The 12,532-nt window shown below is 46.1% G+C and overlaps 1 protein-coding gene across 3 annotated transcripts in view; it reads right to left on the bottom strand.

Moving 5' to 3' along the window:
• The window catches only part of HERC3 (HECT and RLD domain containing E3 ubiquitin protein ligase 3), a 64,682-nt gene that overhangs the window by 50,430 nt on the left and 1,720 nt on the right, over positions 1–12,532 (bottom strand). The window contains exon 2 of one of the 3 annotated variants that reach the window (XM_060686958.2): positions 6,935–7,067. In XM_060686958.2, coding sequence (XP_060542941.2) covers positions 6,935–6,964 — 30 coding nt within the window. In that variant the 5' untranslated portion in view covers positions 6,965–7,067. Of the gene's footprint in view, positions 1–3,636; positions 3,672–4,047; positions 4,270–6,934; positions 7,068–12,532 lie in introns of those variants that run through there. The other 2 variants (XM_060686959.2, XM_087875129.1) reach the window with 2 other exon arrangements.

The raw sequence follows: 12,532 nt of genomic DNA, 5'->3' as shown, positions 1-12,532 counted from the left end.
GGAGGTGAGCTTCAGCTCACAAAAGCTTATGCCTTTTAATTGTTTTTTTAAGAGGAAAAGGTGCTATCACCTGGTCTCTTCCAAACTGAATCCAAACACTTCTTTCTAACCAAATGTGAAGCGTTGTAGCGTTGTAAAGACAAAACATTTTTAAACACGGTTCTTGCCAGCTGGCAAAGCACCCATCAGAGCAAATAAGTCTCGGTATTGTTGTTGGCTGGACATCAATGCCAGAACAAATGTGTTTTGCTAGACATTGTTGGTAATTTATTGCTTGCTCATGCCACCAGAAGATGCGCGAGGAAAAGCACAGCACATCCTCATATTTTATGACAACTTAATCTTTCAATAGAAAGCATCCGGTAACATTAGAATTACCGTAGATAGAATTAGCTATCCACAGTATAGCAGCCTAACTAATAGCTCAATTCACGTGAAACCGTGCCTAGAGGGGTTGAAAAATGAAATGGTTAAGGGAGTGAAGAAAAGGCACTTGTGTATAGGTAGGAGTGTGTGTTCAATCCCATTCTGAGATGTCTTGAGTACAATTTATTCCAAACTGAAGCCGGCTGAGAATATTGTGCTCCCAAACAGAGGCTGGGAAAAACAGTGCCGGCAATCTTCTGATGGCACAAAATAACCAATCTGTTCTTTACCAAGGAGGAAAAAATCACAGCAGGCCTGTACTTTAAAACAGGGATCCCCAGCCCCCAGTCCCTGGACCAGCACCGGGCTGCGGCATGCCAGAAACTAGGCCACGCAAACAAGCAAAGCCCCATCTGTGGGACCCAGGCAGAATGTGAAATCACGCTCCTTCCAGGCTGAGGGAAAAACCTCTCAACGGAGCGGGTCCAAAAGATTGGGGGCCATTGCCTTAAAGAGCTAACTAAAAATTAACTAAAACAATTACAGGCCTACAATTGACAAGTGAGGTTTCATCACAGGCCATTGCAAGATATGTATCTCTAGCACACTTCCTTCTCAGAGTCAGGCGAAATAACCGACTGGCAGGCAGACAGACAGGGAAAGGCTTCTAATCTGTTATTTTCATTTGTACTGGACAAAGTTTGGAGACTGTATGAGCCTCACTCAGCATTGTGATTTATGGCAGCCTTCCTGAGACAGACATGCACATTGCAAATCCTTGAAAGCATGGATTGTGAATTGTGGGGGGTTAAAGTCCACACATTTGGAGCATGGACAGATCAGACACATTTATGGAGCATGCACATTTACCAGCCAGGTAATATTTTTTTTCGGGTAATATTTTTATAATACAATCACCACATCTGGTGGAATTTTACAAAAACTCCAGATTACATTATCTTCCAGTGGAACGTATTTTTCAGCCAATTGTTCCAACTCTCTCTTTTTTTTTTTTCTTATCACCAGAAAATCCTTTACAAAAGGAAAAAAGGAACAGCTGTACAACCGATAAAATTAGCAGCTATCCACTAGGAAACCCTCCAAGGATAATATTCCATCCAGACAAACATTACTGTCATGGCAATAAAGAGTGTGGGAGAAGAGTGCACTAAAAGCAATAAGGTTTGTGTAGCATCAAGTCAAGCGTTTTTTTATTGTACTGCATTCTGCTACTAACTCCTTGGCTGCCTCCCATTCACTGACACACCAAGAGAGAAATCAGTGGTCAGGTTTGTATTATACCACCTTTACCAATATGCAAAAATATATACTATACTCAAACTCACAAAAGCAAGCTCCAATTCATGAGAGGCACGCCTGTCTCTGTGTGTGTGTTTGTGTTTGTGTGTGTGCATTTGTGCTCACCTCTCTGCTTTCCAAGATGCATTTAAACCTCCTGATGTCCATTCCCTCCCATTCTTGAAAGGACGCCAATACCATCCTACCCACCCTAGCTTTGCATCGGAGAGATGATGATCTGCACACTGAAAAGTATGCATCACAGAGATGAGGTCATCACCAGCTCCTGGAAACTGGCTGTTGGGAAGCAGACAAGAAAACACCTCCCAGGTTCTCCCAGTCAGCCTGGATGACTGGGAAAAAGAAGAGATGAGAGGGTGGGGAACAGGGGAATAACTTTCAACAGCTTCTCCATCACTACCAGGTGCAAACGCAAGAAAAGAAATCCAGGAACAGGACAGAGTCCAATTCTTCAGGATTTATGTTGCCCCTTGTGGGTGTCTACTTTCCTAGGCCATGTGGCACATGCCTAGCTATTTGGCAGGTCTGGAGGCCATAGAAAAATTCCAGAGATCAATACAACACCCAGTCTTCTCACTCAATGCTCCTCCATTATCTCAGCTCTTTGACAGTCGGCTAATATCTGCAGTGTATTTAAGGAGTAAATAAACCTTATGAACACCGTTTGAGGACCCAGTTTGTGGGGGCAATAAGCTGACTTTGTATAAATATACAAAAGTATGAAGGCTATGGCTTAGCACATTGTAAGCCGCCCTGAGTCTCTGGAGAAGGGCAGCATATAAATCAAATTTAAAAAAAAATTGCTTTTCCAAAATATATTCTACAAGTTCCTCTGCGGGGGATCCCTCAGAATGAGATGTTCCTGCACAAGGACCACCAAAGGGAACGGACATCCTGCATTGGATTGTGTGCAGAAATCTTCAAATTATAAAATGGAGAGGAGCCATTTGGGCATCAAGTCTCTCAGAAAGGTTAGATTTTGTAAAAAAAAAACAAAAAAAAACCTATATTGGTTGGGATCCATTCTCCCCATCCCATAGCAGGGAACAGAAATGGGGATTCCCCATTCAAACACACAGATTTGTGTCCCCTCATAAGCATAATGTTGAGAATAGAATAGAATAGAATAGAATAGAATAGAATAGAATAGAATAGAATAGAATAGAATAGAATAGAATAGAATAGAATTTTTTTATTGGCCAACTGTGATTGGACACATAAGGAATTTATCTTTGGTGCATATGCTCTCAGTGTACATAAAAAGACAAGATACATTCGTCAAGAATCATAAGGTACAACACTTAATGATAGTCATAGGGTACAAATAAGCAATCAAATCCTACTAGGAAACAATCAATATAAGGATACAAGCAACAAAGTTACAGTCATGCTTGTTTATACCTGTATAAATGGAGATCATACAGACATAACTTAAAATAGAGCAGCCTTTCTTATCTATCCCAAAGGTGCTTTTTTCAAAAAGGCAACTGGAGTTTGTTTTTCCTTGAAGACGTTTCGCTTCTCCTCCAAGAAGCTTCTTCAGTTTCAGTTTTCAGTTCTTGGAAACTTGTCGGTAAGAATATATGTCGGAAAAGCCACTGCTGAAGAAGCTTCTTGGAGGAGAAGCGAAACGTCTTCAAGGAAAAACACAGCTCCTTTTGAAAAAGCACCTTTGGGACAACTGTGAACTGGATCAGAGTTTCCAACCTTGGCAACTTTTAAGACTTGTGGACTTTAACTCCCAGAATTCCTCAGCCAGCAAAGCTGGCTGAGGAATTCTGGGAGTTGAAGTCCACAAGTCTTAAAAGTTGCCAAGGTTGGAGACCCCCCTGATTCCTGGATGACTGCAAATCTCCATAGAAACTTTCTTATCTGCTGTGCTCCAGAGAGCTTGGTCTACCACAGAACCCCCAGGAGGACCGTATCTCCAAAATGCATGCAAGATCTCACCTAAGATGGGCAGGAACCGTGGCATCTGGGGACGTCTAGGCTTGAAAAGAAAGAACCGGATAAATCCCGCTTCGCTTTTGCAATGAACGGGGGGGGGGATCTGCTTCCATCCACCCCATGCTAAAGTTGGGGATGGGGATGATGGGGACCCAGCGAGGCCAGGATCAGGAGACACATGCATGCATGCATGCATGCATGTATAATCCGGATTCTGCATACATGCATGTATGCATGCATGCATGCAGAGTCCGGATTAAAGGGGGGAGGGGGCGATCCTAGCTAGCGCTTCTTTAGGATCGATCCTTAGGGACCCGCGCACACCACCCAAAAAGCTGGACCAGACAGGGAGTCCAGTCCAGCCGCCTCCCCGTTGGCGCCCAAGCCCCAGCAAGGTGGAAAGAAGGAAAGCACCTGGTCACTTGCTCCAGCCGGGGTTCCCCAGCCGCCGCAGCCCCCGGGAGATCCAGCCGCGACCGCAGGCAAGGGAGCGTCAACCCCCCCCTAAACAAGGAAGTTTTCCTTGCTCCTCCAGCAGCCCCCCCCCCACGCGCCCCTCCCGCGAGCGCCAGTCAGACAGACAGCCAACCGGAGTGACCCAATGGGTAGATCTTCCTCCTGGGCCAATAGGAACCTGGCTAGATGATGACGTAGAGGAGGGGCGGGGCTACGGGATGAATTTTGGGGAGGGCGAAGGAGGAGGGAGTCATTCACCCCCCCACCCACCCCCACCCCCAGAGGCTGCCGGGGGGGGTGGCACCGGCTCTGCTTGTCCAATGTAAGCGCAGCAGGCGAGAGGCGTGCAAACCGGGCATTTAGGATCGCTCAGGTCTCAATCCTCATCCATCCCCCCTTGGAGAAACCCTGAGTCACATCGACTCAGGAGAAAAATCGGGATACGGGCAGGGGTGGGGTCTAAATTTTTTTTACTACCGGTTCTGTGGGCGTGGCTTATTTTGCGGGCGTGGCTTGGAGGTCATGTGTCTAGGTGGGCGCGGCTAGCTGGTCAGTTGTTTCTGGAAGGTCCTCACACTTACGACCAGTCCTCACACTTACGACCCAACGTATTTGTTTGCTTTTAACACTGATCAGCTGTAGGACGGCCCTTTGAAGCCCCCCACAAGAGTTTAAACAGTTTTTTCCCCTCTAGTCATCAGCTGGGACTCAGGAGGCAGCAATAGATTGGGGGTGGGACCAAATAAAAGGTAAGAATAACGTGGGGGATGGGGGGGGAGAGAACCGGTTCCCTGACGTCATATTGTCACCGCTACCGGCTTCGCCGAACCGGACCAAACCAGGAGGAACCAACCACTGGATACAGGCAGTCCTGGGGTGACATCCTGGTAGCAGTATTCCAGTATTTGTGGAGGGGCTGCCACAAAGAAGAAGGGGTCAACTTATTCCCCAAAGCCCCTGAAGGCAGGACGAGAAATAATGGTTGGAAACTAATCCAAGAACGAGTAAAATAAACCTGGAATTAAGGAGAAACTTCCTTAACAGTGAGGACCATTAACCAGTGGAACGGCTTGCCTTCAGAAGCTGTGGGTGATTCATCATTGGAGGTTTTTAAGAAGAGACTGGACAGCCACTTGTCTGAAATGGTATAGGGCCGTGATGGCGAACCTATGGCACGCGTGCCACAGGTGGAACATGGAGCCATATCTGTGGGCACGCAAGTGTTGCCCTAGCTCAGCTCCAGCGCACATGCGCATGCAGGTCAGCTGATTTTTGGGCCTTCCGGGCCCACCGGAAGTCGGGAAATGGGCTGTTTCTGGCCTCCGGGGGGGGGGGGGGGTTGGGGAAAGCTGCTTTTGCCCTCCCCCGGCTCCTAGAAAGGCTCTGGAGCCTGGGGAGGGCGAAAAACGGGCCTTCCGGTCCCAGGAGAGCAGGGAGAGCGTGGGGGTCGCACGCACATACATGGTGGGGCGGGGTGCACTGAATTATGGGTGTGAGCATGCATGTGCTCCCCCCGCTTTTGGCACGCAATGGCAAAAAGGTTAGCCATTACTGGTAAAGGTCTCCTACTTGAATAGGGAGTTGGACTAGAACAGTGATGGGTAACCCTTTCGGCACCGAGTGCCAGAAGCACGTGCACACACACAGCCATAATGCAATGCGCGCATGATCCCACCCGCACACACCCAGTGCATGCGCCCGCAACCCTCACATATGCCCCGACCACCACGCATTTCCCCGCAACCCCCATGTGCATCCCGCTCCCGCACATGAATGCACGACCCCTGCGCATGTGCCCCGTTCCCCCACATTCATGTTTGACCCCTGCGCAAGCGCCCCATCCCTGCATATTCACATGCGTCTCCCGCATGTGCCCCACCCCCTGTGCATGCACAGCAGAGCCCCGAAAACCAGCTGACTGGCAAGAGGTGCGCGCACATGCACAGCAGAGCCTAACTGGGGCAACAGCTCGCGTGCCCGCAGAGAGGGCTCTGATTGCCACCTGTGGCACGTGTGCCATAGGTTCACCATTACGGGACTAGAAGACCTCCAAGGTCCCTTCCAGCTCATTCATTCTATTCTATTCTATTCTAAAGTCCTCGACTTACAACAGTTCATATCGTGACCGTTCGAAGTTAACAACCACACTGAAAAAAAGTGACTTATGACATTTTTCACATTTATGACCGTTGCTGCATCCCCAGGGTGATTCAATTTACAATTCGGATGCTTGACAACTGGCTCACATTTATGACAGTTGCAGTGTCCTTACATGATCGTCTTTTGTGACCTGACAAGCACAGTCAGTGGCAGAAGCCAGATTCACTTAACAACCGTGTTACTAATTTAAATCCCTGCAGTGATCCACTTAACAAATGTGGCAAGTGAGTGGGGCAAAACTCACTTTAACCAATTTCTCACTTAGCAACATAAATTCTGGGCTCAATTGTGGTCGTAAATCAAGGACTACCTGTATAGCAATCGATACTGTTGGATGTAATGTCTCCCTCATTGCATTGTTGACGGGGGGAGATTTTAGGATTTTTAACTGGTTACATTGCAATGGAAGTTAATGTTATTGCTGTTCTTTTATACATTTTGTTATTGAGAAAGGTTTAAAAATGATCACTGTTGTTTTTTTTTAAAAAAAATACTGCTGTTTTGAGTTTACTTTGTTAGATTGTGATTGTAAAGCTATCCTGAGCAAATGTCTGATTTGAATACAGATGTGCATAAATCGTGGGTCTACATTCAGTTCCAGGCAGTAGGTACAAAGTTGACATTCAGATGAATTGTCTGTAATTAATTAATTCAAAGCAGTGGTCTAGAAAAGCACATGACTCACCTTATTCCATGAGAGGGGACCGAAGAGCATAGCCTTTAGAAATCTTCTAGGAGAATATATGAAGGAAAGCTGAAGTTCAAAGAGACTTTATCTTTAACGATCTGGGATAATGCTCAAAAAGTTGGATTGTCACCTATAAATAAAAACAGATGGAAATTCGTACTGGAATAACCCAGAATATTTGCATGCATTAGCACCCACAAGCATAACAATTTCCATTACATGTAGTCCTTGATTTACAACAGTTCTTTTAGTGACCTTTTGAAGTTACAGTGGCACGAAAAAAAAAGTGACATGACCTTTTTTCACACAATAGTTGCAGCATCCCCATGGTCATGTGATCAAAATTCAGATGTTTGGCAACTGACTCATATTTATGACAGCTGAAGTGTCCCCGGGGTCATCTGATCACCTTTCCTGATCTCTGAATAAACAAAGTTAATACAGCAAAATAAGTTAATGGAGAAGCCAGAGCTCCCAGCAGCCTATCGCTTGTGCAAGTTGTGCTGCACACATGCTCCACACACACACACACACACACACACACACACTCAAGCCAGCCATTTATGCAGCCCAGCTCTGAATAGGGGTTTGGAGACCTTTGCTGTAGAAACTTTCCCAGTATTTGTTTGTTTATGTTTGTTTGTTTTATTAAATTTGTATACCGCCCTACTCCCGAAGGACTCAGGGCGGTGAACAGGCACAGAATAAAATACATAAATACAAAAGTTAAAAACAATTTAAAACCAAATTAAATAATTTAGCCCAAGACAATTAAAAACCCCAATAATTTAAAACAAATTAAAATTTCAGTTTAAAAATTTAAAAGAAAGGGGAGAAAATTAGGCCAGGCCGGCTTGCTGGAATAGGAGGGTCTTAAGAGCACGGCGGAAAGTGCGCAGATCCAGGATCCTCCGTATCTCCGGGGGGAGCTCGTTCCAGATAGTGGGTGCCCCCACAGAGAAGGCCCTCACCCTGGAGGCCGCCAGTCAACACTGCTTGGCTGACGGCACCCGGAGAACCCCTCTCTATGAGAGCGTACCGGCCGGTGGGAGGCTGTTTGTGGTACTGGGCGGTCCCGTAAATAACCAGGTCCTAAGCCTGGACAGGTATTTGCCTGTCCCAAAGGTGCTTTTTCAAAAGATAACTAGACTTTGTTTTTCCTTAAAGACATTTCGCTTCTCCTTAAAGACATTTCGCTTTTCCTTAAAGACCTTTCGCTTCTTCACTTTAAAATGTTTTTATAATGTTTTTTAATAATTTTCCTGTGTTCTTTGTTGTATTATTTTTTGCCGTAAGCCGCCCAGAGTCCCTTGGGAGTTGGGCGGCATAGAAATTCGATAAATTAAATTTAAATTAAATTAAATTCTCATCCAAGAAGCTTCTTCAGTTCTGACTGTCAGAAACTGGGCAAATCATAAATTATAAACCTGAGACTCTGATAGATCTTAGCTTGATTAGAAACAGAGGCCATCTGCAGGGCACCAAGAAAAGAAGAAAAGGCTTAGCTTGTGAAAGCTTCCGATATCAGAGACGGGTTAGTATTTAAACAGACTAATTTTATGTTCTGTCGCCTAAAGCTCCTAGAGCAGGGGTAACCACATTTGGCAACTTTAAGACTTATGGGCCTCAAGTTCCAGAAATCCCCAGCCAGCATGGATGTCTGGGGAATTCTGGGAATTGAAGTCCACAAGTCTTAAAGTTGAGAGTTCAGCACCTCTGTCCTAAGCAATGGATATGTCACCAATCAATCAATCAGAATAGAGCTGGAAGGGACTTTGGAGACAACCTCTGAAGGCAAATTGTTCCACTGGTTAATCGTCCTCTTGTTAGGAAGTTTCTCTTTAATTCTAGGTTGCTTCTCTCCTTGATTAGTTTCCATCCATTGTTTCTTGTCCTGCCCTCAGGTGATTTGGAAAATAAGTTGACCCTCTCTTCTTTATGGCAGCCACTCAAATACTGGAATACAGCTATCATGTCACCCCTAGTCCTTCTTTTCTCTAGATTAGCCAAACCCAATTCTTGCAGCTGTTCTTCATATGGACGCACGGCTGTCTTTAGAAGAGCATATGACGGCCGTGGCCAGGGGGGGCTTTCTATCAGGTTCGCCTGATACGCCAGTTGTGCCCCTTTCTGGATCGGGACTTCCTATGCATGGTCACTCATGCCCTCATCACTTCCCGCCTGGACTATTGTAATGCTCTCTACATGGGGCTCCCCTTGGGATGCACCCAGAGGCTCCAACTGGTGCAGAATGCGGCCGCACGGGGGATTATGGGAGCGACTGGGCGCTCCCATGTGACTCCTCTCCTGCGCGAGCTGCATTGGCTTCCGGTGGACTTCCAGATGCGCTTCAAGGTGTTGGTGATCACCTTTAAAGCGCTCCATGGCTTAGGGCCGGGGCACTTATGGGACCGTCTTCTGCCACCAACTGCCTCCCACCGGCCAGTTCGCTCCCACAGAGACAGCCTCCTCAGGGTGCCATTGGCCAGACAATGTCGGCTGGTGACCCCCAGGGGGAGAGCCTTTTCTGTGGTGGCACCTACTCTCTGGAACAATCTACCCCCTGAGATACGAGTGATCCCGGACCTCCGGAGTTTTCGTCGGGCCCTTAAAACCTATTTCTTTCAGTTAGCCGGGCTGTCCTGATTTTATGGTGGGTTTTTAAAATTTGAAATTGGTTTTGAATTGAAATGTTTTAAAATATGGGCCAAACTTATTTAATTATTTTAAATCTATTTTAACTTTTGTGTACAAATGTTTTACTTTGGCTGTTCACCGCCCTGAGTCTGAAAGGAGAAGGGTGGTATAGAAATCTGAAAAATAAATAAATAAATAAATACATTTTAGCCTCCAGGCCCTTAATCATCTTAGTTGATCTTCTTTGCATTTTTTCCAAAGTCTCAACATCATTTTTTTGGGGCGACCAAAACTGGATGCAGTATTCTAAGTGTGGTTTTACTAAGGATTTATAAAGCGGTACTAATAAGTCACGAGATTTTGATTCTATGCCTCCGTTTATACAACCAAGGATTGCTTATAGCTTTTTTGGCTGCTGCCACACACTGCTCTGTGTGGCATCGAGAATCATGTACTCGGGTGACGGTGATGATGATTGCAACTCAGGAAATGCATTTGGAATATATGATGATTATTTGGGAGCAACAAAGTGAGCACTGAGAAGCTATTCGAACATTGAGCATCAAACCAATCTGAAAAGATTCCGACTAGGAGAAGACAAATGCATCACAAAGTCTACTGATGATGTTCAGGCATAAATGTTCCAAGGGAATGTCAGAATTCCAGGGTTCATAGCAGTGCACCAAGGCAAGGGACCTATCACTGGCAACTGTTACAATAATATATTTGATGGTGTATAAAACTACATGAATGTAATAATCAGAAGGTATGCAGAAGATTCAGTATGCAGCAAATTCTGCCATTTGTCAGAAATGGTGTAGGGCAGTGATGGCTAATATTTTTGCCATCGCGTGCCAAAAGTGAGGGGGGGATCGCGGGGAGGTTGCACACACGTGCGCCCTACCCCCCTGCATGAGCGCGTGATCCACCTACACTTCCCCCCGCTTTTGGCACACAATGGCTCAGTGGGCCCGGTAGGCCGGTTTTTCGCCCTCCCCAGGCTCCAGAGGCTTTCTAGGAACCTGGGAAGGGTGAAAACAGCCTTCCCCACCACCCCCCGGAAGCCCTCTGGAGGCTGGAAATGGCCTGTTTCCCTACTTCTGGTGGGCCCAGAAGGCCCGAATATTGGCTGGCCTTCACGCACATGTGCGCCGGAGCTGAGCTCGCGTGCCGACTGATATGGCTCCACATGCCACCTGTGGCACACGTGCCATAGGTTCGCCATCACGGGTGTAGGGTCTCCTGCTTGAGCAGGGGGTTGGACTAGATGACCTATAAGATCCCTTCAAACTCTGTTAATCTGTAATCAGAGTACTAACCAGGACAAGCCTATGATTTTATAAAGAATGAGAGAATTATTGAGGGGAGTAGATGATGGAGTACAATGATCCCTCCCTTCCCAGCTGTTCTTGAAGTTTGTAGCTCTTTATTCTTTTGAGTGACATGACCTTAAAAGTAGCCTCACAAAAAATTGAAGTAATGCAACTACCAGTCCAGCAGTCAGTTTCTGTCACAGGATAATAAAGTACCAATAAAGAAGAATATTTGTAGCTCAGGGTTGAAATGAGGGGTCCTTGGTGCTCTTTGAGCTTCTTTTCTTAGAGACATTTCATTATCCAACTAGATAACATAATCAGTGCACTGATAGTAAAGTGATTTTGAAGTAAGCAAATGAAGCTGTACTATGTATAATGACTAAAGGAGGACAGAAAGAACCATTTCCAGTTTAAATGTACATGTTTGTGGTTGTGTAGAACAGAGTTAGGGATGCGGTGGCTCAGCGGCTAAGATGCTGAGCTTGTTGAAAATAAGGAGCAAAAACCACTGCCATCATGGCTATTCTGAATCTTGCAATAACAAACACCCTACCATCTCCAAGCTATATAAAAGGAGATAAAATACATTATTTATCCTTCCCACCCATATCCTTATTTCAGTTTTTATCTTGTTCTATGTTGTAAATAGAGGGACACGCTGGCTCAATGGCTAAGATGCTGAGCTTGTCAATCAAAAGGTCGGTAGTTCAGCAGTTCAAATCCCTAGTGCCACGTAATGGGGTGAACTTCCGTTACTTGTCCCAGCTTCTGCCAACCTAGTAGTTCGAAAGCACATAAAAAATAGGGACCACCTTTGGTGGGAAGGTAACAGCGTTCTGTGCGCCTTTGGCATTTAGTCATGCCGTCCACATGACCACAGAGACGTCTTCGGACAGCGCTGGCTCTTTGGCTTTGAAACGGAGATGAGAACCGTCCCCTAGAGTCGGGAACGACTAGCACATATGTGCGAGGGGAACCTTTACCTTTACCTAGAACAGAGTTCCTCAACCTTTCTGGTTTTGTGGACTGGCGGGGGCAGGGGAAGTTTCCACACGAGTGGCAGGCAAGAGTACACATGCGCACAGCTCCATTTGCACAAGCAGGGGGGTACATGCTGCTTGCCTGCCTGCTCATCTACCACTTCCGTGGCCTGGTTCCAAACAACTCAAGGCCCATAATGGGCTGCAGCCCAGGGGTTGGGGACTCCTCATGTAGAAAAATCACTCTGGGCTCGTTAGAGCCCAGAATTATACCTTGTCCACTACAATTACTTCAAAAATTGGCCAATACTGTAAACCCTCTGAGGTAAACCAGGCAGGAAACATGACTAGATGAGCTAATTCGACTTTATTGTAAAGCTACATTAATAGAATCTTGCACGTTTGAAGGTACAAACTGGTTATTGCTGCTTTTAAACACTGTTCCATTAGACAGGGGTGTCAAGCTCAATTTCAGTGAGGGCCACATCAGAGTTGTGTTTGACCTCAGGTGTGTGTGACCGGGGGGGGGGGGGACACCTGGCCAGCTCAACATCACTCATGTCGGGGACACCTGTGATGGCCAAGTGCTAAGGCAGGACTTCCTTCAGACACTCCCTCACTCTCATTATAATCTTCCTTCCTTCCATCCTTCCTTCCTTCCT

Source organism: Pantherophis guttatus, chromosome 8 (assembly GCF_059756535.1).
Source record: "Pantherophis guttatus breed Tessera chromosome 8, ASM5975653v1, whole genome shotgun sequence".
In the NCBI taxonomy this organism is placed as follows: Eukaryota; Metazoa; Chordata; class Lepidosauria; order Squamata; family Colubridae; genus Pantherophis; species Pantherophis guttatus.
Note: the sequence above shows the minus strand (reverse complement) of the source record. Positions and strands in the feature narration are given on the sequence as shown.